This window comes from Panthera tigris, chromosome E3, assembly GCF_018350195.1.
Source record: "Panthera tigris isolate Pti1 chromosome E3, P.tigris_Pti1_mat1.1, whole genome shotgun sequence".
In the NCBI taxonomy this organism is placed as follows: Eukaryota; Metazoa; Chordata; class Mammalia; order Carnivora; family Felidae; genus Panthera; species Panthera tigris.
Window position 1 is genome coordinate 41,303,974 of NC_056675.1, and position 20,946 is coordinate 41,324,919.

Sequence of the window (20,946 nt, forward strand, 5' to 3'; positions counted from 1 at the left end):
GCCCCAGCAGAGTCAGTGGGGCCAGGTGGGCTTAGCGCTGACCCCAGAAATAAAGGCCGAGGGGTGCACTTTCTGTCACCCCATCCGGACCCCGAGTGTCCTAGGCCCACACACCACGCCCCCGGAGTGCCCTCTGCGGTCGGAGAGACCCTCGGGTTAGTGCGCAGTGTTCCCGCAGCCCTCCAGGTGTCCCTGTGCCTCCCCGCCACCCCCCTCCACCTCTGCCGCCCCCTTGATGGCCCCAGTGACAAGAGGCGAGGTGGGCGTGCATTCGTTTATTGGCGTCTCAGGGGGAAGCTAGAGGGTTTGGAGAAGCCTGGAGCCGCGGAGAGGTCGCAGCCGGCCCCCGGCCTGGCGGCGGCGCTCAGCGGTACTTCTCGGTCAGGACGCAGGACACGATGGACAGGAACTTGTCCCAGGCGGTATGGGCGTCGGCCGTGAAGTCAGCGGGGAAGTGCGAGGCCACCGTGACCAGCAGACAGTGGGACAGGAGCTGGGGGGCCCGGAGGGCGGCTCAGCGCGAGGACCCGGTGCTCTGCGGGTGCTCTGGGGTGGGCGGAGCACCTTCGGCGGCCGAGACCCCGCCCCGCCCCGCCCCGCCCCCCCCCCCCCCCGCCTCGTCCCCGCCAGGACCCCGGCCCCCGCGCGCACCTTGAAGTTGACCGGGTCCACGCGCAGAACGTAGGCGTGCATCTCACTCAGCTTGGACAGGGCGCCCGCGATGTTGTCGATGCTCTTGACCGCATCGCCCAGGGCGGCCGCCACCTTGGCGCCGTGCGTGCGCAGGTGCGCCGAGCCCGGGCGCAGGTCGAAGTGCGGGAAGTAGGTCTTGGTCTGGGGGTAGCTGGCGAAGAGCCTGCGGGAGGGCGGGACCTGAGCATTGGAGGAACGTGGGCCCCCGTCCACCTCTCTACGACCCCTGCGTCCTTCTCTGAGCTTGAGGACCCAAGTGCCACCTCACCACCGCCCTGGGGCCTTCCAGCTCAGCGGGTGCACCACCTCCTGAGGTGCGCTGTGCTCTGACTGCTGCCCCTCCCCCAAGCTGCACCCCATGGTCCCAAGGCCTTCTGCCTCCACACCCTCCCAGCACCCAGGCTCGCCCCTGCTCCCCACCTCAGCCCTCTTCCAGGGTCTCCTTGCTCCCAGCTGGCCCTGCACACCCACTGTAGGCCTCCAGCCCGTTTTCACCTCTCCTCCCGCCACAAAAACCTCCTTCCCAACCCCTGACCGGGCTCCTGCTGTACCTGCCCTCTGCCAGAAATAATGCCACCTGCAGGCACATTGCAAGGGAGATCTCTTAGGGAAACCACCCGGGACCACCTTGCCCCAGGATTAGAGACCCTGGTGCTTGTAGATGCTTGACTGCCTCCTTAGGCATGTCAGGTGTTGGGGGACACGCATCCACACCCCTCTGGTGAGATGCTGGGCCTGTGCTTGTTCAGGACTCAGTGAGCATAGGGTCAATCAGAAGGCTGTGCAATTCATCTGCCCACCTCACTGCCCCCTTTCTCAGAGAACCCCCACCTCGCTGACCCCTCCTTAGGGACCCTTTCCGCAGAGAACCCTCTCCTCACTGGCCCCTGTCCTCACCAACTCCACACTGTCACCTACGGGGCTCCACCCCAGCCCATCTGGCACTCACCTCTCCAGGGCCTGGGTGCCAATGGCATCCGCCTGAGTGGAGACCTTGGCCCACATGGACAGGATGATGGTCTTCTCAGCCTTGGTCAGAGACATGGTGGTGGCTGAGCTGGAGCCGGGTGTGCCCAGGACTGGCCTCTGTGTGCTCACCCCCCGGGATCCCTTTATATACACAGAGCCGGGGTGGGGGCCAGGCTGTGGCCATTGGTCTGGAGAGGGGAGAGAGCTGTGGGGGTGGGGTCTCTTATCAGGCCCAGTGAGGATGGGTGGTCACCAGTCCCTGGTGGGACTGGTGGGGTGAGGGGCTATCACTCCACCCTCCCCTTCGGCCTTACAGGGGATGTTGGCCACAGCCTGACCAGAGTCCTGGAGAGATAGGGGCCCAGCCAGCCCAGGAGGCCATACCTGGGTTTATAGCCCAGCTCTGACCATCCTCTTGCATTTCAGAGTCACAGAATGGGGCAAACCAGAGCCTTAGCTCAACACACTGTCCTTGGGCTGGAGCAGGCCCCATTTCTGCCCGCCGGGCTCCTTAGTGGGATTCTGTGGCTAGCCCAGCCTGGCCACGTGTCAGTCTCGTCTCCCTCCGGCTCTGTGATCCCTGGGTTGCCTCTGAGAGAGCAATGGTTTTGTCCACGTGTTGCTGAGGAGAGATGGACTGACCCCCTCTGAAGAGCTGGATGAAGTATCAGATTAATAAAAGAGAATTCTTGTAATCTGTGCTCATAGGGGTTGCCGTCCTGCTCACCATATCATCGTTGTGACATAATGAGGCAAATAGTTGTTTACACTTTATTTTAACATCAAACAAAGTTGACTTTTTTTAGTATACTGCTCTGTGAGTTTTGACATGCGTAAATTCATTCAACCCCCGCCACAATCGGGACATACAAGAGCTCTATCCCCCCCGCAAGAAACTCCCACATGCTGGGGGCCTTTGCCATCTCACCCGCCTTACGCCTGAACTCTGACAACCACTATCATTTTGTCTTTTCAAGAATAACATATGATTGAAGTCTATAGCGCGTTATCTTTTAGGACTGGCTTCTCTTACGCAGCGTGATTCCCTTTATACCTCTCCGTGTTGATACGTGTGCCAATAGTTCTATTTATCGCTGAGTCATGCTCTATGGAATGAACCTGTCACAGTGTGTGCATTCCTTCGCTTAACGAGAGTTTTCCCGCTTTGGGACTATTGCTAAAGCTGCACGAACGTTGTGCGCAGGTGTTCATGTGAGCGCGAGTTTTCATTTCTCTAGGGGATCCTTTATCTAGGCGAGGACTGTCGGCTCATGTGCGAAGTGTGTGTTTCTAAGAAACCGCGAACCTTTTCTAGGGTGGCCGTACCATTTTGCATTGCGGTCGGCCGTGCAGGACGTTCTGGTCGCCACGTGTCGCCGCTGGCCTCTTTACAGTGCAGTCGTTCTGACAGGCGTGCGAGGGCGTGGTGGTGTGCCTTTACTCCGCGTTTCCCCCGATAACCAGCGACGTGAGGGTCTTCTCATGTGCTTCTCTGCCATCCGTACGTCTTCTTGGTGAAATATCTGTTCTGCTCTCCTGCCCATTTTTACAATAAGCTCTTTGTTTCTTACCGGCGAGCTCTGAGACACACTCTGTAGACATTTGCAGACACGCTGGCTGCAGTCTTTTGTCGGATGCGTGACTAGCGTATATCGTCTCCTAGTCTGTATCTTGTCACTTCAGCCTCTCGATAATGCCGCGTGCAGAGCAAAACTTTCGATTTTGGCGAAGTTCAGGTTACCAAGTTTTTTTTTTATGATTCATGCCTTTAGTGCCACCCCTGAGAGCACTGTGTCTCATTCCAGGCCACGAAGATTTCGTCAATGATTTGTCATCAAAGTTAATAGTGTATATTTCATGTTCGGATCAGTGATACGTTTGGAGATAAGTTTTTGCCTATGGGTTAGTTTTTGTTCCAGTTTCTTTTGGTAGGTTTCGTTTGCCTCTGAGTTGTTGCCACACCATTTATTGAAAAGACCGTACAGCCCCTACTGGATTTCCTTCTCATAATCCTTTGTGAGAAACAAATCTGCCGTATTTTTCAGGTCTATTTCTGGACTCTATATTCTGTTGCATTTATCTGTGTGTCTATCCTTCACCAAAACCATACTATCTTGATTACTGTTGCTTTATGTTAAGTCTTTTCTTTTAAAGATTTTTTTTATTCTTTATTATTTTTTAAAAGTTTCTTTTACTTATTTTGAGAGAGAGAGAGCATTGGAGGCAGAGAGAGAGAGACAGAGACAGAGAATCCTAACCAGGCTCCACACTGTCAGCATGGAGCCCGATGTGGCGCTTGAACTCACGAAATGTGAGATAAAGACCTGACCAGAAATCAAGAGTCGGTTGCTTAACTGGCTGAGCCACCCAGGTGTCCCACCTTGTGTTAAGTCTTGAAATTAGATACTTTCCATGGGGCGCCTGGGTGGCGCAGTCGGTTAAGCGTCCGACTTCAGCCAGGTCACGATCTCACGGTCCGTGAGTTCGAGCCCCGAGTCAGGCTCTGGGCTGATGGCTCAGAGCCTGGAGCCTGTTTCCGATTCTGTGTCTCCCTCTCTCTCTGTCCCTCCCCCGTTCATGCTCTGTCTCTCTCTGTCCCAAAAATAAATAAACGTTGAAAAAAAAAAAATTAAAAAAAAAAAAGAAAAAGAAATTAGATACTTTCCAAAGAATAAGAGAAATACTGACAAACCATGTATCTGATAAGACACTGGTCCAAAGTATTTTTAAAAAATCATACAATTCAACAATAAAAAGATAAAAGAATTTTTAATAGACATTTCTCTAAGGTATACAAATGATCAGTAAGTTCATGAAAAGATGCTCAACATCATTACTCATGAGGGAAATGCAAATCAAAACCAAAAACAGGTTCCACTTCACACCCCCTAGGATGGCTATGATCAGAAAGACGAAATGCCAAGTGTTGACTAGGGTGTGGAATTGGGATCTTTACGTGCTGTTGGTAAGAATGTTCCCACATGACCAAACTGACTATTCTACTCCGAGGTACATCCCCAAGAGAAATGAAAACATAAGGTCACACAGGAGCTTGTATGTTCATAGCTACATCATTCGTAGTAGCCAAAAAGTACAAACGACCCAAAAGTCCATCAGCTGATGTGGGATAATCCATGCAAAGAAATAGTGTTGAGTCACAAAAGGGAATGAAGTACCGATACGTGAACGAACCTTGAAAACACACAAGTTGTATGATTCCATTCATATGAAATGTCCAGAACAGGGATATCGATAGAGAAGGAAAGTAGCTTAGGTAGTTTAGGCACGGGGAGTTGGAGGGTGTGGCTGCTAGGGTGTGGAGTTTCTTTTGGGGTGATGAAAACATTCCAACATAGGAGCGCCTGGGTGGTTCGGTCGGTTAAATGTCTGACTTTGGCTCAGGTCATGATGTCACGGTTCGTGGATTCAAGCCCCGAGTGGGACTCTGTGCTGACAGCTCGGAACCTGGAGCTGCTTCGGATTCTGTGTCTCCCTCTCTCTGCCCCTCCCCTGCTCATGCTCTGTCTCTCTCTCTCTCACTCTCTCAAAAATAAATCAGCATTAAAAAAATAATAAAATAAAATAAAATAGGTCGTGGTAATGGTCGTATAACTCCCTGAATCTAAAAACGCACGCTTTAAATAAGTGAAGTGCCTGCTGCGTAACTTGTACCTCGTTACAGCAGTGAAAGGGTCGCATAATGTCACTCCTCCCACTTTATTCTTCATTTCCAAAACGGTGTTAGTTATTCTAGTTCCTTTGCCTTTCCATATGAATTTTAGAGGCAGCCAAAGAGGTATCCGCACAAAATCCTGCTGGACTTTTTTTATAGAATTAGAAACTCCTGTATAGGGAGTTTTCGTCACGGATATTTTGCGAAACTATTCTTAGAGAAAATCTGGCTTGGACGAGCCCTTTGAAATGGAGAACACGTACGCCAGGCACCGTGCTGCCGTTTTATTCACGTCGCCGTGCTCATTTCTTCTATACCTGAGATGTGAGACGGTGGGAGAGTCAGGGGTTGAGGGTGGGAGCAGCATCTGACGGATGCCCCGTCAGCCCTGCAGACAAGGTAAGGCTCTCTCCCTGCGTGTGTCCCGGAGGGAGAGTCTGCCTTCCCAGACCGAAGTATGTCCTTCTCCTTCCTGGTCTCTCCTTTATTTACATTTCACAGCTGCCCCCTCTTTTTTTAAATTAAGTTTATTTATTTGTTTTGATAGAGAGAGACAGAAAGGGAGAGAGAGAGTCCCAAGCAGGCTCCTTGCTGTCAGCGTGGAGCCCCACAATGGGCTGGAACTCACGAATTGTGACATCATGACCTGAGTGGAAACCGAGAGTCGGCTGCTCAACAGACTGAGCCACCCAGACGTCCCAGCTGCCCCTTCTTTTTACGAGACGGTGTTCCCCTGTCCTAGGGGTGTGCCCACCGTCCCTTGGCTTTATGATTGTTTGCTAACTGTCCTGAGAAGTGATGCTGCCAACCCCAGGGGGCCCCAGGATGTTTGCCTGGAGTGTGGCTGTGCCTCTCTGGGTTCATCCGAGACTGAGATGAGCCCAGCCATCCTTGGTCTTCACTTGCTGTCTCTTGATTCGGAAGGAAAGTCCAGCACCACCTCAGGCTCGCAAGCCTATATAAGGGTGTGTAAGGCTGTGCTGCTCCTTTCGGTTTCTAGAAAGGAGAGGCAGGGAGAGGCAGCGGGAGAGACGGAGGTGGACAGACAGACTGACAAACAAAAGAGAATGTGTGAGCGAGAAGAGGCTGAGGGTCAGAGGGAAGGTCAGGCAGAGGTAGGTAATCTGGAGTCCCCGGGGTGAAGCACAGAGAGGTGTCAGTGAGGAATGTGCCTGGGAGAATCCCTCCAGCTGTGGCATCTGGGGAAACTGTGGCCGGAAGACCCTGGAGGGCTGCCCTGTCCCCTAACAGTAGGTAATGACCATGGATTCCAGGATCCCACTCCCAGGCAGCTGTCTCCCCTATGGCGGAGGATCCTCACCTCCCTTCGGTCCTCCAGGGCCTCCTCTTTCCTTCCTGGCAGAACCCCCACCCCATCCTTCGCCTCTGCAAGGAGAGGGAGCCACAGGAGGCCTCTTTGTTCCTCAAATTCCAAGCCCCACAAACCATCGTTTTGAGCAAACGTCCCGTTCTCTTTTCCTTTTTTTCATTTTGAACTATAGCACAGGGCACACAGTGGAGCTTCATGAGTTGTTATAAAGCAGATACTGAGCGCCCCGATCCTCCTGAAAGGTGATCCCACCCTGACTTAGCTTCTTGCTTCTCAATCTCTTTTTACCGCCCAAACGTGCACCCTTCGGCACTTCAGTTTTTTCTGCCTCCCTTTGGCCTTCAGATACACGGAACCATACCACGTGCCCTCTTTCACGTCTGCCTTCTTTCACCCGTGTCTGTGAGATGCCGGCCACGTTGTGGGGAGTACGTTTGCATCGCTGTGCTGTATCTCCTTGTAGGAACAGACCTCAGGTCATCCACTGTGCTGGGGATGGATGTTGCTTGCTAGGTCTTGGCTATTAGGAATAACGCAATGAACATTCTTGCACGTGTCACTGGATGGCCACGTGCCTGCACGTCTATGGGGTGCGTTCCCAGGATTGCTGGTTCTAGGGGCATGCGTATTTTTAGCTGTAGCGGATAATGCCAGACTTCTCTCCAGGTAGCTGTACCACCTCGCAGCCCTGCCAGCGGTGCATGGGCTACCCTTCCAAGCATTTCCTGTGGTTGGTCTGCCGCTCTCCTTAGCTTTTGGCTTTTCTGATGGGTGTGTAGTAGTGTCTCATGTGGTCTTAACTTGCATTTTCCTGGTGACCAATGAGGTCGGGCCCCTGTTCACACATTTGCAGTTCAACTGAATTTCCTCTTCAAAAAAAATTTTTTTTTAATTTGAGTGTAGTTGACACACAATATTGCATTAGTTCCAGGCATAAGATTTCCCTGTTTTTTTTTGTTTTGTTTTGTTTTGTTTTTGCAGTATCCAACTCATGCCTGTTTGTCTACTGTGTTGCTAGTTTTACTGATTTATAGGAATTTAAAATATATTCTGGATATAAGTTCCTAGTCAGTTTTCTGTCATTATCTTCCTCAACTCTGCTGTTTGCCTCCACTCTCTTAATACTGTTCTTGGTTGAACAGAAGTGTATCATTTAGTTATTTAGTTAGCAGTCACATTTCGTTATTTTTTGGTCCTATTTAAAAATGCTGGGGGCACCTGGGTGGCTCAGTCGATTGGGTCGCAGACCCACTCAGGTCATGATCTCACAGCTCCTGAGTTCGAACCTCACATCGGGCTCTGTGCTGACAGCTCAGATCCTGGAGCCTGCTTTAGATCCTGTATCTTCCCCCTCTCTCTGCCCCTTTCCTGTTTAGGCTCTGTCTCTCTCTCTCTCTCAAAAATAAATAAACATTTAAAATAAAAAAATAAATAAAAATGCTGTACCTAGGGCACCTGAGTGGCTCAGTCACCTAAGCATCTGACTCTTGATGTCGGCTTGCGTCATGATCTCACAGTTTGTGAGTCCAAGCCCCATGTTGGGCTCCCCGGCTGACGGTGCAGAGCCTTCTTGGGATTCTCTCTCGCCCTCTCTCTCTCTCCGCCCCTCCCTTCCTCATGCTCGCACCCTCTGCCTTTCAAAATAAATGAATTTGGGGTGCCTGGCTAGCTCAGTCAGTTAGGCATCTGACTTCAGCACCACGACCTTGCGGTTGGTGAGTTTGAGCCCCAAATCGTGCTCTCTGCTGTCAGTGCAGAGCCAGCTTCGGATCTTCTGTGTGTGTGTGTGTGTGTGTGTGTGTGTGTGTGTGTCCCTTCCCCACTCATGTGCTCTATTTCAAAAATAAACATTTATTTTTTTTTCTAAATTTTTTTTAACGTTTATTTATTTTTGAGACAGAGAGAGACAGAGCATGAACGGGGGAGGGTCAGAGAGAGGGAGACACAGAATCTGAAACAGGCTCCAGGCTCTGAGCTGTCAGCACAGAGCCTGACGCAGGGCTCGAACTCACGGACCGCGAGATCATGACCTGAGCCGAAGTCGGCCGCTTAACCGACTGAGCCACCCAGGCACCCCAAATAAATAAACATTTAAATAAACAAACAAACTTTTAAAAAAATGTACCTTTCGGGGTACCTAGGTGGCTCAGTCGGTTAAGTGTCCAACTTCAGCTCAGGTCATGATCTCACGGTTCATGAGTTCGAGCCCCAAACTGGTCTCTGTGCTCACAGTGTGGAGCCTGCCTGAGATTCTCTCTCTCTCCCTCTCTCTCTCCGCCCCTCCCTGGCTTGTGCTTTGTCTCTCTCCCTCAAAATAAATAAATAAACTTAAAATAGAAGAGAGATTCTCTTGTAAAAGAAAAATGTTGTATCTTTCTATTTAGAAAAGCCAAGTGTCCATCAATGGATGAATGGGTAAACAAATTCTGATATTTCCATTCGATGAGATATTACTCAGCCATAAAAATGAGGCACTGACACCTGCTACAAGTGGGTGAACCTTGAAAACATGCTACTCAGTGAAAAGCCAAACAGCAAAGACCACATACTGTGTGATTCCATCTGCGTGGAATGCCAGGAAAGCAGATGAGTGGGTGCCAGGGGCTGGGGGGGGGGTAATTCATAAAGGGTACTAAGTTTCCTTTTGGGATAATGGACATACTCCAGAACCAGGCAGTGATGATGGTCGCATACCGTTGTGAACATACAAAATGGCACCAAATTGTTCACTGTGAAATGGTTAATTTTGCATTATGTGAATTTTGCTCCAGTTTTCTACAAAGTGAAATAAGTGTTGGGCCAAGGTGAAGAGAAACTTCCGTGCTAGCTTTCTAAGAACTTCACCATTTAGTCTTTTAAGTCAGGCAACAGTCGACCTGGGACATGAGACGTGCTGTGGTTCTTACTGACATTGATCACCTGCCTTCTGCGTTCTGGATACAGCACCAAACACTCTCCATGTGTGTTTGCCCTCACAGGTCTCTGTGGGAGAAGCTTTCTTTTATTATCATTACATGATTTAAGATAAGGAAATCGAGGCACAGGAGAGTTATGAAACGTTAAAGTTTCAGTGAAGGAGGGAAACACCCCAGTGGGTAGACGAGACCTAAGTTTTGTGCGGGCCAGACTGCAGGCTCTTTGGGGCTCAGACAAGTCTCTTCTGTCTCTGGGCCTCGGTTCCCCTGCCTGTGACACAAGGAGCCCGAGCTTAGGCAGTGCTCCTGCTGGACGCTGAGACCTGCTGGAATTGGCTGAACTCCAAGCCCTGGGCTCACCCAGAGTTTGTGTAGTTGGGGCTGAGCTCAGAGGATCCTGGTCACTCAGCAGAAGGCCGCGATGGGGTCCACAGACCCTTCCCGAGAGTAGCCCCTGGCTGGCCCTGAGCAGGGTAATTAACCTTGTAAACCCCAGTTCTACATTTGCAACCTCTCAGGTGGGGTATGAATAGCCCCCACCTCACTGCTAGGAGGGATAATCTGTCACCATAGGACCGCAGAACATGGCAGCGTGAATTCAAGGTTATCATAGCTACTACTGTGAGTGGGTGATTCTTTCTGGGCAGGAACACTGCTGCCGAGAAGGTGGAGGGGTCGAGGTGGGTCCGAGATAGGGTGTGTGAGCCCTGCCTGGCCCTCTGACAGACAGTGGCGGCTCCACTGGGCCCAGAACAAGTGGCAGGACTGATAAGGCCTCCTGGCCCTGGCCAGAAGGGACCCAGGTTGGGTGTACGGGTTTGGAATTTACATTTCCAAGAATCGAGTTGTCTTCAAAAATTAGGTTACTGAACAGAATTATTTAAGTGTATAGTGAGGACACAGAGGTGTGGGGTGTTAGCAGGGAAGAGTTGGAAGATGTGAGCAAAGGTTGGCCCTGGGCACATCATTGTCCAGGAAACTGTGAGGGCTTTGGGGTAGGACCACACTTAGAGACCACCTGCTCCCAATCCTGTTACAGGTGCGGAGGCCCAAAGCAGGGCCAGCCTACCCCGGGGTCCCTCCAGCTGCTGGCACCTGCCGGATTGTCCAGGAAGTGACAATGTGCTCTGATTTCTGTAACAGCCCAACGAGGCAGGCCAATGTGGACTCTGAGACGCTGCCAGTGAGGGTGGTGTGCGATTCGGACCTCTGCTCTCTCCAGTCCGGCCCTGGATAGCCTTGCACCCGAGCCCTGCTAGGGCAGCCTGGGAAGGCATCCACGCAGGACCTCTGTGGCCTGGGTCCTAGTGGTCCCCCTTTACCTTTCATGGATCCCAGTACTCATTACTTGATAAGATACTAACTATATAGCCAGAAAAATAAACAACAAATGCTCTTGTGAAAGCTGCTAGCAGGAAGCAGGCCCCGAGGGGGTGATTGGAGAAGGGTAGTTTCCTCCAAATCTGGGACTTCCCCCAGAGTTCTGGGGTCAAGAGACTGCCCAATGGGGGCAGCAACACGGCCAGGGAAATTGGAGGAAGGGGGCCTGCGACAGAGTCCTAGACCTCACATGTGAGTACTGGGCAGAGTCCCAGGGCCCCTGTGGACAGGCCCCCATGACCACAGCTGGCCACTCCCCCAGACACAAATCCCTTCCCTTTCCTCAGCCTCGCCTCCTGCTTCCGTGCCCTTACTCCCATTTCAGGGCCATTCCTGGGAACTGTGAGAGAACTCAGAAGCCTTTTTTTTTTTTGAGAGAGAGAGAGAGAGAGAGAGAGACTGTGAGCAGGAGAGGTGTGCAGTTTTCGTATATTCAGAGGATTGTGCAACCATTACCACAATCAATTTTAGAATGTTTTCATCACCCCAAAAGAAACTCCACACCCTAGCAGCCACACCCTCCAACTCCCCGTGTCTAAACTACCTAAGCTACTTTCCTTCTCTATCGATATCCCTGTTCTGGACATTTCATATGAATGGAATCATACAACTTGTGTGTTTTCAAGGTTCGTTCACGTATCGGTACTTCATTCCCTTTTGTGACTCAACACTATTTCTTTGCATGGATTATCCCGCATCAGCTGATGGACATTTGGGTCGTTCACACTTTTAAAAAAATTTTTAACGTTTATTTATTATTGAGAGACAGACACAGAGACACAGAGCGTGAGCCCCTAGGGGAGGGGTAGAGAGAGTGGGAGACACAGAATCTGAAGCGGGCTCCAGGCTCTGAGCTGTCAGCACAGAGCCCGACGCGGGGCTAGAACCCACAAACTGCGAGATCATGACCCAATCCGAAGTCAGTCACCTAACCGACTGAGCCACCCAGGAGCCAACTGAACCACTTTTTGGCTACTACGAATGATGTTGCTATGAACATACAAGCTCTTGTGTGATCTTATGTTTTCATTTCTCTTGGGGATGTACCTCGGAGTAGAATAGTTAGTTCGGTCATGCAGGAACCCTAGGTTCAACCTTTTGAGAAACTTCCTGTTTTCCGCCGTGGCCGCACCACTTTACATTCTTACCAACAGCACGTAAAGATCCCAATTCCACACCCTAGTCCACACTTGGCATTTCGTCTTTCTGATCATAGCCATCCTAGGGGGTGTGAAGTGGAACCTGTTTTTGGTTTTGATTTGCATTTCCCTCATGAGTAATGATGTTGAGCATCTTTTCATGAATTCGCTGGCCATTTTTCTGTATTCTTTGGATAAATGTCCTTTCACATCCTTTGCCCATTTTTCTTAAGTTTATTTAATTTTAGTAATATCTACACCCAACATGGGTCTCAAACTCAGGACTCTGGAGATCAAGTCACACACGACCTGCTGAGCCAGCCGGGCACCTCTCTGCCCATTTTTCAGTTGGTTGTCTTTATTTTGAGTTGTAAGTTTTTTGTTTGTTTGTTTGTTTTTTGTTTTTAACATTCTGGATACAATTCCCTTATATGATTTGCAAATATTTTCTCTCATTCTGTGGGTGCTCTTTTTACTTTCTTTGGTGGTGCTCTTTGAGGCATAAACGTTTTTAATTTGCTAACTCCAATTATTTTTTCTTTAGCCACTTGTGCATTTGGTGTCTTATCTAAGGAACCCTTGCCTAGTCCAAGGACAAGAGGGTTTACTCCTATGTTTTCTGGTAAGAGTTTTATGCTGTTAGCTCTTAACTTAGGTCTATGATCCTTGTGAGAGATTTTTTTACTTTCTGACTTTACTACTTTACAAGTCTTAAGTCTGAACTTTCTGTCCAAAGGAAGTGTTAGAGTGAAAAAAGCAACATTTTAGGGACCTGGGTGGCTCAATCCGTTGAGCATCCGACTCTAATTATCACTTCAGGTGTGGTCTCCCTGTGGTCAGAGGAGCCGCTCTCAGCATAGAGCCTGCTTGGGAATTCTCTCTCCCTCCCTCTGCCCTTTTCCCCCTGACGTGCTCGCTCTCTCTCTCTCTCTCTCTCTCTCCCAAATTAAATAAATAAATAAATAAACAAATAAACAAATAAACATACATTTAAAAAAAAAGAATGCAACATTTTGATACAGCCTGCTGGAACCCCAAAGGCACACCCCAGCCACACCTTCCCTTTCACGCTGGTGGGCGGACCCCGTCCGCACTCTGGACAAACAGGCGGCCTGCAGGGTGCGCCCAGCTTCCCTAGAAGGCCTCGCGCCTGCGCAAAGGTCGCCTGCGCCTGCGCACTCGGCACCCATCTGCGCGCAGGCTCCTTTTGAGCTGGTCCTTGGCCCTGACTCCGAGGCGTTGCGAGCTTCGGAAGACGCGCCGGGTGGTTCGTGGGTTTGGAAGCTCCGGGCGCCCCGCATTTCTGCGACCTCGGGCGCGTCCTGGTCAAGCCCCCTCAGCCCCGTCCTGGGAGCCTCCTCCTCAAGCACCCTTACCTGGTCCCGGCCGGTCCTCCTGGGAGCCCCCACCTCGCCTCTGCCCTGGGCCCTGTGGCCCCTCCCCCACCCCGGCCTCCTTCCCCGGCCCGTCCTCCTCGGAGCCCGCTCCCCGCCTCCGCCCCGGGCCCTCTGGCCCCTCCCCCACCCCGGCCCCCAACCCGGTCCCAGCCTGTCCTCCTCGGAGCCCCCACCCCGTCTCCGCCCACCGCAGGATGGGCGACAACACCAGCCCCATCAGCGTGATTCTGGTGAGCTCGGGCAGCAGGGGCAATAAACTGCTGTTCAGGTATCCCTTCCAGAGAAGCCAGGAGCACCCGGCGTCCCAGACAAGTAAGTGAGCGCCGGCAGAGGGACTGGCTGGCGCTCCCGGGCGTGCGCCCGGCGGCGGGATCGGAGCAACGCACGGAGGCGGCTCCCTTCCCTCCCCGCCTCGCACGTTGAAACTGAAGTCGTTGACCTTTTCTTTTCCTGATCATGTAGTCAGTGCCTACTCATTAGGGTATTTGAAAAGTACGGAAGAGTAAAAGCAGAGAAAACTCACTCAGTTCAACATGCCAAAGGCATTATTGCTAACGTTCGTCAGTACCTCCAGCCTTTTAAGAATATGTAGAAGTACTGTGTGAATGTATTCAGCTTGGAACAAACACGAAATGACAGGTACATCTGAAGTTTCCCGCCTTCTGCTCCTTCCCTATCGCAGGGATAACCGCTTGCCATTTTGGCGGTTGTCCCTCCTGTACAGATACGTATGCAGAGAAAAGCAGTGCCTTGTGTTGGGGATTTTCCCCCCGCACGATACATTGTTCTGCAGTTGCTCTGTTTTCCAGTTAACGATCTTCCTTGGAGCACTTTTCCAGTTTATAAAGAGATCACCCTCACTCATACGGCTGCACATAAGAACATAATAGACAGTTAGGTTGCTTGCAATTTTTCACTATCATGAATGTGCAGTTCCTGATTTATATTTTGTTTTAAATTTACTTTTAAATTTGTTAACATGGTACACAGTTTTAAAGGTACAAAGGGGTATAGAGGATGAAAAGAAAGTTCTTTCCCACCATTGATCCCTAGCCACTCATTTCCCCTTATAGGGGCAGCTGCTATTACCATTTTCCTGTGTATTTTTCCAGAACCTTCTGTGTGAATATAAGCATATACACACATTTTCTTTCCTTTGTTTTATTTATTTATTTTTTGTAGTAATCTCTAAACCCAATGTTGGGCTGGAACTCAGGACGCCGAGATCGAGAGTCCCATGTTCTTCAGAGTGAGCCAGCCAGGCGCACCCACACATTTTATTTTATTTTATTTTATTTTATTTTATTTTTTTATCTTATTTTATTTTTTAAAGTTTATATTATTTTATTTTTGAGAGAGAAGGACAGAGAGGGAGAGTGAGAATCCCAAGCAGGCTCTGCACTGTCAGCTTAGAGCCTGATGTGGGGCTTGATCTCATGAACCATGAGATCATGACCTGAGCCGAAAGCAAGCGATGGATGCTTAACTGACTCAGCCACCCGGGTGCTCCTACATGTTGTATTTTCTAAGCAGAAGTGAACACACTGTGCACACTTTTCTGCCATGTTGTTTTCATGTTCACTTTACATCTTGGATTTAGGTTCAGAATGATCAGAATCATGGGATGAACACACTGATTTATTCATTTAGGCCTCTGTTGATAGGCTTTTGGCTAATACAAACAGTGTGAATGTCTTTTCTGTATACATTATCATTTTTCAGAATATAGGGTCAATTCCCCACAGTGGGATGGTTGGATCTAGGGAAAAATGAACATATTGATCTTCAGTAGATCAGATTTTTCTGTCTTTGTTAGTGAGATGGGTGAAGTGTCTGATCGTGATTTACATGTGCGTTTGTCTTAATGACAGAGAGCATGTTTTCCTCTTTTCACAGCCATTTGGATTTCCTTTTTTTTTTTTTTTTAAATATTTTTTTAACGTTTATTTATTTTTGAGACAGAGAGAGACAGAGCATGAACGGGGGAGGGTCACAGAGAGAAGGAGACACAGAATCTGAAACAGGCTCCAGGCTCTGAGCTGTCAGCACAGAGCCCAACATGGGGCTCGAACCCATGGACCGTGAGATCATGACCTGAGCCGAGGTCGGACGCTTAACCGACTGAGCCACCCAGGCGCCCCTGGATTTCCTTTTTAGTGAATGACGTACTCATAACCTTTGCCTAATTTCATCTTGGGTTTATTTTTTCCTTATAGATTTGAAGGAGCTCTTTAAATATTTAGGATAAAATAGGCCTTTTTCTGTGACAAAGCCACACATTCGTAGCCAGTTTGCTTCTGTGTGGTTCTTGCCGCATAGAATTTTGATTTTTATGGAGTCAGGTTTTCAGTCTGTTCTTTTGGAGTTTCTGAGTTTTGTTAAATGTAGAAAGGCGTTCTGTTCCTCAAGGTTAATGGAAAGAAACAAGACCTGTCTCGTGTTTTTCTATCTCATATTTACTATATGTGTATTTTTTAATGTGTTTCTCTTGGTGTAAGTTGGACGCTCCTGGTAGGAGTTGGTGTCTTCTGCACACTTGCCGAGAGTGAGTTGTGTGTGCACCTCCCGGAGCCTTCTGAAGCAGGTGCTATGATGGGTGAGGAAGGATGTGGGAACATGGGGCTTCAGAGTGGTTGCTTCCAGAGCCAGCATAATTGTCTCTTCTCTCAGTGACTGGTTCTGCTGCCTTTCTCGCACACTGAACTCCCTGTTTATTCTTGACCTTTCATCTTTCCCAGCGATGTGGGTTCCACACTGCTGAATTACTGTAACTTTACACTGTGTTATACTTTCAGATAGGATTAGTCGCTTATCGTTACTTCTCTTTTTCAGCACTGTCCTGGCTGTTCTTGCTTACTGTTCCCGGTGAACATGAGTACTGAATATACTGGGCCCTTCTCCCAGACTGTTGGTGGTGTTGTGGGAATCATGTCAAATGTATGGGTTAACTGCAAAAAAATGACATCTTTGTGTTGAGTCCCCCTACTCAAGAGCATAGCATGTTTGCTTTCATTCTTGTCTCCCTTGCTAGCATTTCTGATTTCCTCATGGACCACTTGCCCGTAATGAACTGAAAAAAAATTTTTTTAGAGGGAGGGGAGGGTAGGTGATGGGCATTGAAGAGGGCATCTTTTGGGATGAGCACTGGGTGTTGTATGGAAACTAATTTGACAATTTCATATATAAAAAAAATAATTAAAAAAATGCAAAAAAAACCCCCTAAAGATCCACATTCAAATAATAAAAAAAAATTTTTTTTAATGTTTATTTTATTTTAGAGAGAGAGACAGACAGACAAGAGTGTGAGCAGGAGAGGGCCAGAGAGAGAGGGAGACACAGAATCCGAAGCAGGCTTCAGGCTCTGAGCTGTCATCACAGAGCCCAACACGGGGCTCGAACTCACAAACCAGGAAATCATGACCTGAGCCAAAGCCAGATGCTTAACCCATTGAGCCACCCAGGTGCCCTGCCTATAAGGAACTTCTTAAGTTCATCCCAAATTCTTTAAACTGTATTACTCTGGTAAGGTATGTGAAGGATATTGGTATATGGACATTGAAAAATTTTTTCTTTAGCCTGTGCTTTTTCCAACCTAGTTGTCATCGTATACTGAGAGGGTGTGTGTGTGTGTGAGATTTTTTTTTTTTTTTAAACTAAACGTAGTGGTAGCAAAAACATTTCCTATGTTATAATTCCTTGAAAACCGTAACTTTTGGGAAAAAAATGTTTGTTATGGTAAAAAATACATATGTGGGGCACCTGGATGGCTCAGTTGGTTAAGCATCCGACTCTTGATTTTGGCTCAGGTCATGATCTCAGGGTTTGTGAGATCAAGCCCCACAGTTGGCTCTGCACTGATAGCATGGAGCCTGCTTGGGATTCTCTGTCCCTGCCCCTGCTCACACTGTCTCTCTCTTTCTCAAAATAAATAAATAAACACACACACACAAAAGGGGTGATATATTATAATACAAGTGTATATACATATTATAAAAGTTGCCATTTTAACCATTTTTAAGTTTACAGTTTGGTGGCATTAGTTTCATTCACCATGATTAATTCACTGCATTATGCACCTATCACCACTGTGTATTTCCAGAATTTTCCTCACCTCAAACTGAAATATGTAACCATTTAGCAATAATCCATTTTCCTCTGCCCTCAGCCTCTGGTAATCTCTAAACTACTTTCTGTCTCTCTTGAGTTTTGCCCACTGTAGGTATTTCATATAAGTGTAGTATTTGTCCTTTTGTGTCTGATTTCTTTTACTTAGCATCATGTTTTCAAGTTCTTCCATGTTTTAACATGTATCAAAACTCCATTCCTTCTTATGGCCATTGTGTGTATATATGCCACGTTTTTGAAGCCATCACTTTTTTTTTTTTTACTTGCTTTATTTTTTATTTTCTTAAATTTACATCCAAATTAGTTAGCATTTAGTGCAACAGTGATTTCAGAGTAGATTCCTTAGTGCCCCTTCCCCATTTAGCCCATCCCCCTCCCTCAACCCCTCCAGTAACCCTCAGTTTGTTCTCCACATTTATGAGTCTCTTCTGTTTTGTCCCCCTCCCTGTTTCTATATTATTTTTGTCTCCCTTACCTTATGTTCATCTGTTTTGTCTCTTAAAGTCCTCATAGGAGTGAAGTCATATGATTTTTGTCTTTCTCTGACTGACTAATTTCACTTAGCATAATACCCTCCAGTTCCATCCACGTAGTTGCAAATGGCCAGATTTCATTCTTTTTGATTGCCGAGTAATATTCCACTGTATATATATATACCACATTTTCTTTATCCATTCATCCATCATTGGACATTTGGGCTCATACTTTGGCTGTTGTTGATAGTGCTGCTATAAACGTGGGGGTGCATGTGTCCCTTTGAAACAGCACACCTGTATCCCTTGGATAAATGCCTAGTAGTACAATTGCTGGGTCGAAGGGTAGTTCTGTTTTTAGTTTTTTGAGGAACCTCCATACTGTTTTCCAGAGTGGCTGCACCAGCTTGCATTCCTACCAGCAGTGCAAAAGAGATCCTCTTTCTCCACATCCTCGCCAACATCTGTTGTTGCCTGAGTTGTTAATGTTAGCCATTCTGACAGGTGTGAGGTGGTATCTCATTGTGGTTTTGATTTGTATTTCCCTGATGATGAGCGATGTTGAGCATTTTTTCATGTGTCACTTGGCCATCTGGATGTCTTCTTTGGAGAAGTGCCTGTTCATGTCTTTTGCTCTTTTCTTCACTGGATTATTTGTTTTTTGGCTGTTGAGTTTGATAAGTTCTTTATAGATTTTGGATACTAACCCTTCATCTGATATGTCATTTGCAAATATCTTCTCCTATTCTGTCGGTTGCCTTTTAGTTTTGCTGATTGTTTCCTTCGCTGTGCAGTTTTTTATTTTGATGAGGTCCCAGTAGTTAGAGGCCATTACTTTTGATGTATCCACAAACCTGCGTGTGGATGGATCCTCTTTTCTTAGCCACTCTCCCCCTTTTGCCCTCAGATAAGCCTCGTAGCAGATACGCCGTCAACAACACTGGAGACCATGCCGACGACCAGGATGGTGATTCCAGGTAAGGGCTTTACAGTCACTCCGTGATGGGGCTGTCGTGCCCCTTGGCCTGGGCAAAGCCCTACCTCCTGTTGACCCAGAGGTTTTCTCCTGTGACAAACCTGGTGTCCTTTTATTCCATTTGTGGGGGTTTCAGGTTGTGCAGAACTGGGATTGTGTTGCCAGTCTCGGCCTTGCTGCATGGTTTGTTCCATGTTCCAGCTGTGGACTGGTTGGTTGCTCAAGGAGATTGGAAAACAGATGAGGCTAGAGGGAACGCTATCTACCATGAGAGGAAGATGGAGAAAATCAGTCCCCAGTGCTGTCCTCAGAATTGACTTCTCAAGCATGTGCCCAGAGGGCACATGTAGGTGCTTGGGGCAGCCCAGCCTGCTCATGGGGTGATGTGGGCTGAGAGCCAGGGCTGATGTGACCCTTGCTCTTTTAGGGCACGGATGAAAGGCAGGTCCTGGTCCTTCCTGTGTGTGCTCCCCTGCTTGTCCTGGGAGATGCCGTCAGGGTGGCAAACATAAGAAATGACCACGTCTGCTTTACTTTCATTTTAAGGCTTAGTAAATGGTACTACCAGCTAAAGGAGGGTTATAAATTGCCTGCCCTCGGTGCCTCTAAACACAGCTGGGGCCTGCATGCAGTAAAGGACTCAGCTTCAACTGTTCCATGGCAGAATAGCTGAGGTCCCTTCCTGGGCCTTTGCCATGGCGTGAGCTAGCACTGTCTCCCTCAGGCCTCTTGACAAGACACCATATCCGCCATGGTGTTGTGCAGTTCCACAATTGTGGTTTTTGCCCTTTTTTGTGAGGGTATATGGGGCCTCTGGCATGGCCAGTGACTGTCTCTGAGGGGAGCAAGCTTTGGAAGAGAGACCAGCAGGAGAGGGCAGGGGGTGTGGGGGATTATTGGACATCCCATGTTCTGCTTGATGTAGAAGGCTGTGGTCTTCTTGTCCTCTGAGGTCGGCCACTTGGAACAAACTCTCGTTTGTTACAGGTGCGTAGAAAGCACTTTGCTCCTTCTCGTGGGGTGGGTGCATTTTGTCTTCTGCCTGCAGCATAGATTCATCTAGAGCAGGGCTGGCCTGCCCTTCTCCCTCCAAGCTCCATAGGTTTGAGGCTCGGGCCGCTGAAGCAGAAAGCGCCGTTGGAGCAGTCTGTGTGGCTTTCCTAGGAGGCTGGCAGCACCTGAGCCCTGGAGTTAGCTCTTGGAGGCCTGTAATAAAAGACTAAGAAGATGTTTTTTAGGGAATTATTTTCATATGTAGCATACAGAAGGGGAAAAACCATAGGAAGGGAGCGAGGCATTGTGGGTCTATCAGAATTCTCTGATAAGCTTGTTCAGTAAGAAGAGCTGGTTCCTTATACTCTGTCTCATTAAACTTAAGAATTACTTCATTTGGTAATTTTAGCACATGACAGCACTCCCCGCCTGCTGTGTTTTCAGAGATACTGGTTAATACCCAGCTTTTTTTTGTCCCGTTGGCCTGCCAAAGCCTCTGACACCTGGGGGAACCCTGCTGTGGCTCAGACATCTTCCAAAGCAGTACGATTAAGGTGCATCGTACCTTTTGTCTGTGTTCTCCTTGATTGTCTTCTCGAAGGGGCTTTTCTTCTGAAACCAGGAGAATGGTCCTGAGCACTGTTTTGCTAGATTGAAACGATGTTAACGGGCCGCTTGTGTGATGTGTGCGTGTGGTGGAAGACGTCCACGGCCTCAGAGAAGTGAGAATGCAGACCTTTGGTGCCCTGTGTTAAAGTCATCATTTAAATTGAAATGAAATGAAATTTAGTTCCTCCATTATACTAGCTGCATTTTAATTCTCCGGGGCCACAGGCAACTCATGGCTACTGTACTGAATGGTTCAGATTTAGAGTATCTCCAC

General features: G+C 48.5%; 2 protein-coding genes across 8 annotated transcripts in view; one reads left to right on the top strand and one right to left on the bottom strand.

Annotated features, from left to right (window-relative positions):
* Nucleotides 1-266: 266 nt before the first annotated feature.
* Nucleotides 267-13,564, bottom strand: LOC102951170 (hemoglobin subunit zeta). The gene is made up of 4 exons (XM_042972590.1): nucleotides 13,476-13,564; nucleotides 1,643-1,867; nucleotides 652-856; nucleotides 267-493 (listed from the first exon to the last, which is right to left on the bottom strand). Exons 2-4 carry the CDS (start codon nucleotides 1,735-1,737, stop codon nucleotides 365-367), a joined length of 429 nt encoding a protein of 142 aa, XP_042828524.1. The 5' UTR covers nucleotides 1,738-1,867; nucleotides 13,476-13,564; the 3' UTR covers nucleotides 267-364.
* Nucleotides 12,702-20,946, top strand: part of NPRL3 (NPR3 like, GATOR1 complex subunit) — a 43,738-nt gene continuing 35,493 nt past the window's right edge. Inside the window, exons 1-3 of one of the 7 annotated variants that reach the window (XM_042972579.1) lie at nucleotides 13,615-13,808; nucleotides 19,002-19,071; nucleotides 20,546-20,617. In XM_042972579.1, coding sequence (XP_042828513.1) covers nucleotides 13,691-13,808; nucleotides 19,002-19,071; nucleotides 20,546-20,617 — 260 coding nt within the window. In that variant the 5' untranslated portion in view covers nucleotides 13,615-13,690. Of the gene's footprint in view, nucleotides 12,722-13,614; nucleotides 13,809-18,561; nucleotides 18,599-19,001; nucleotides 19,072-20,545; nucleotides 20,618-20,946 lie in introns of those variants that run through there. The other 6 variants (XM_042972581.1, XM_007096669.3, XM_007096670.3 and 3 more) reach the window with 6 other exon arrangements.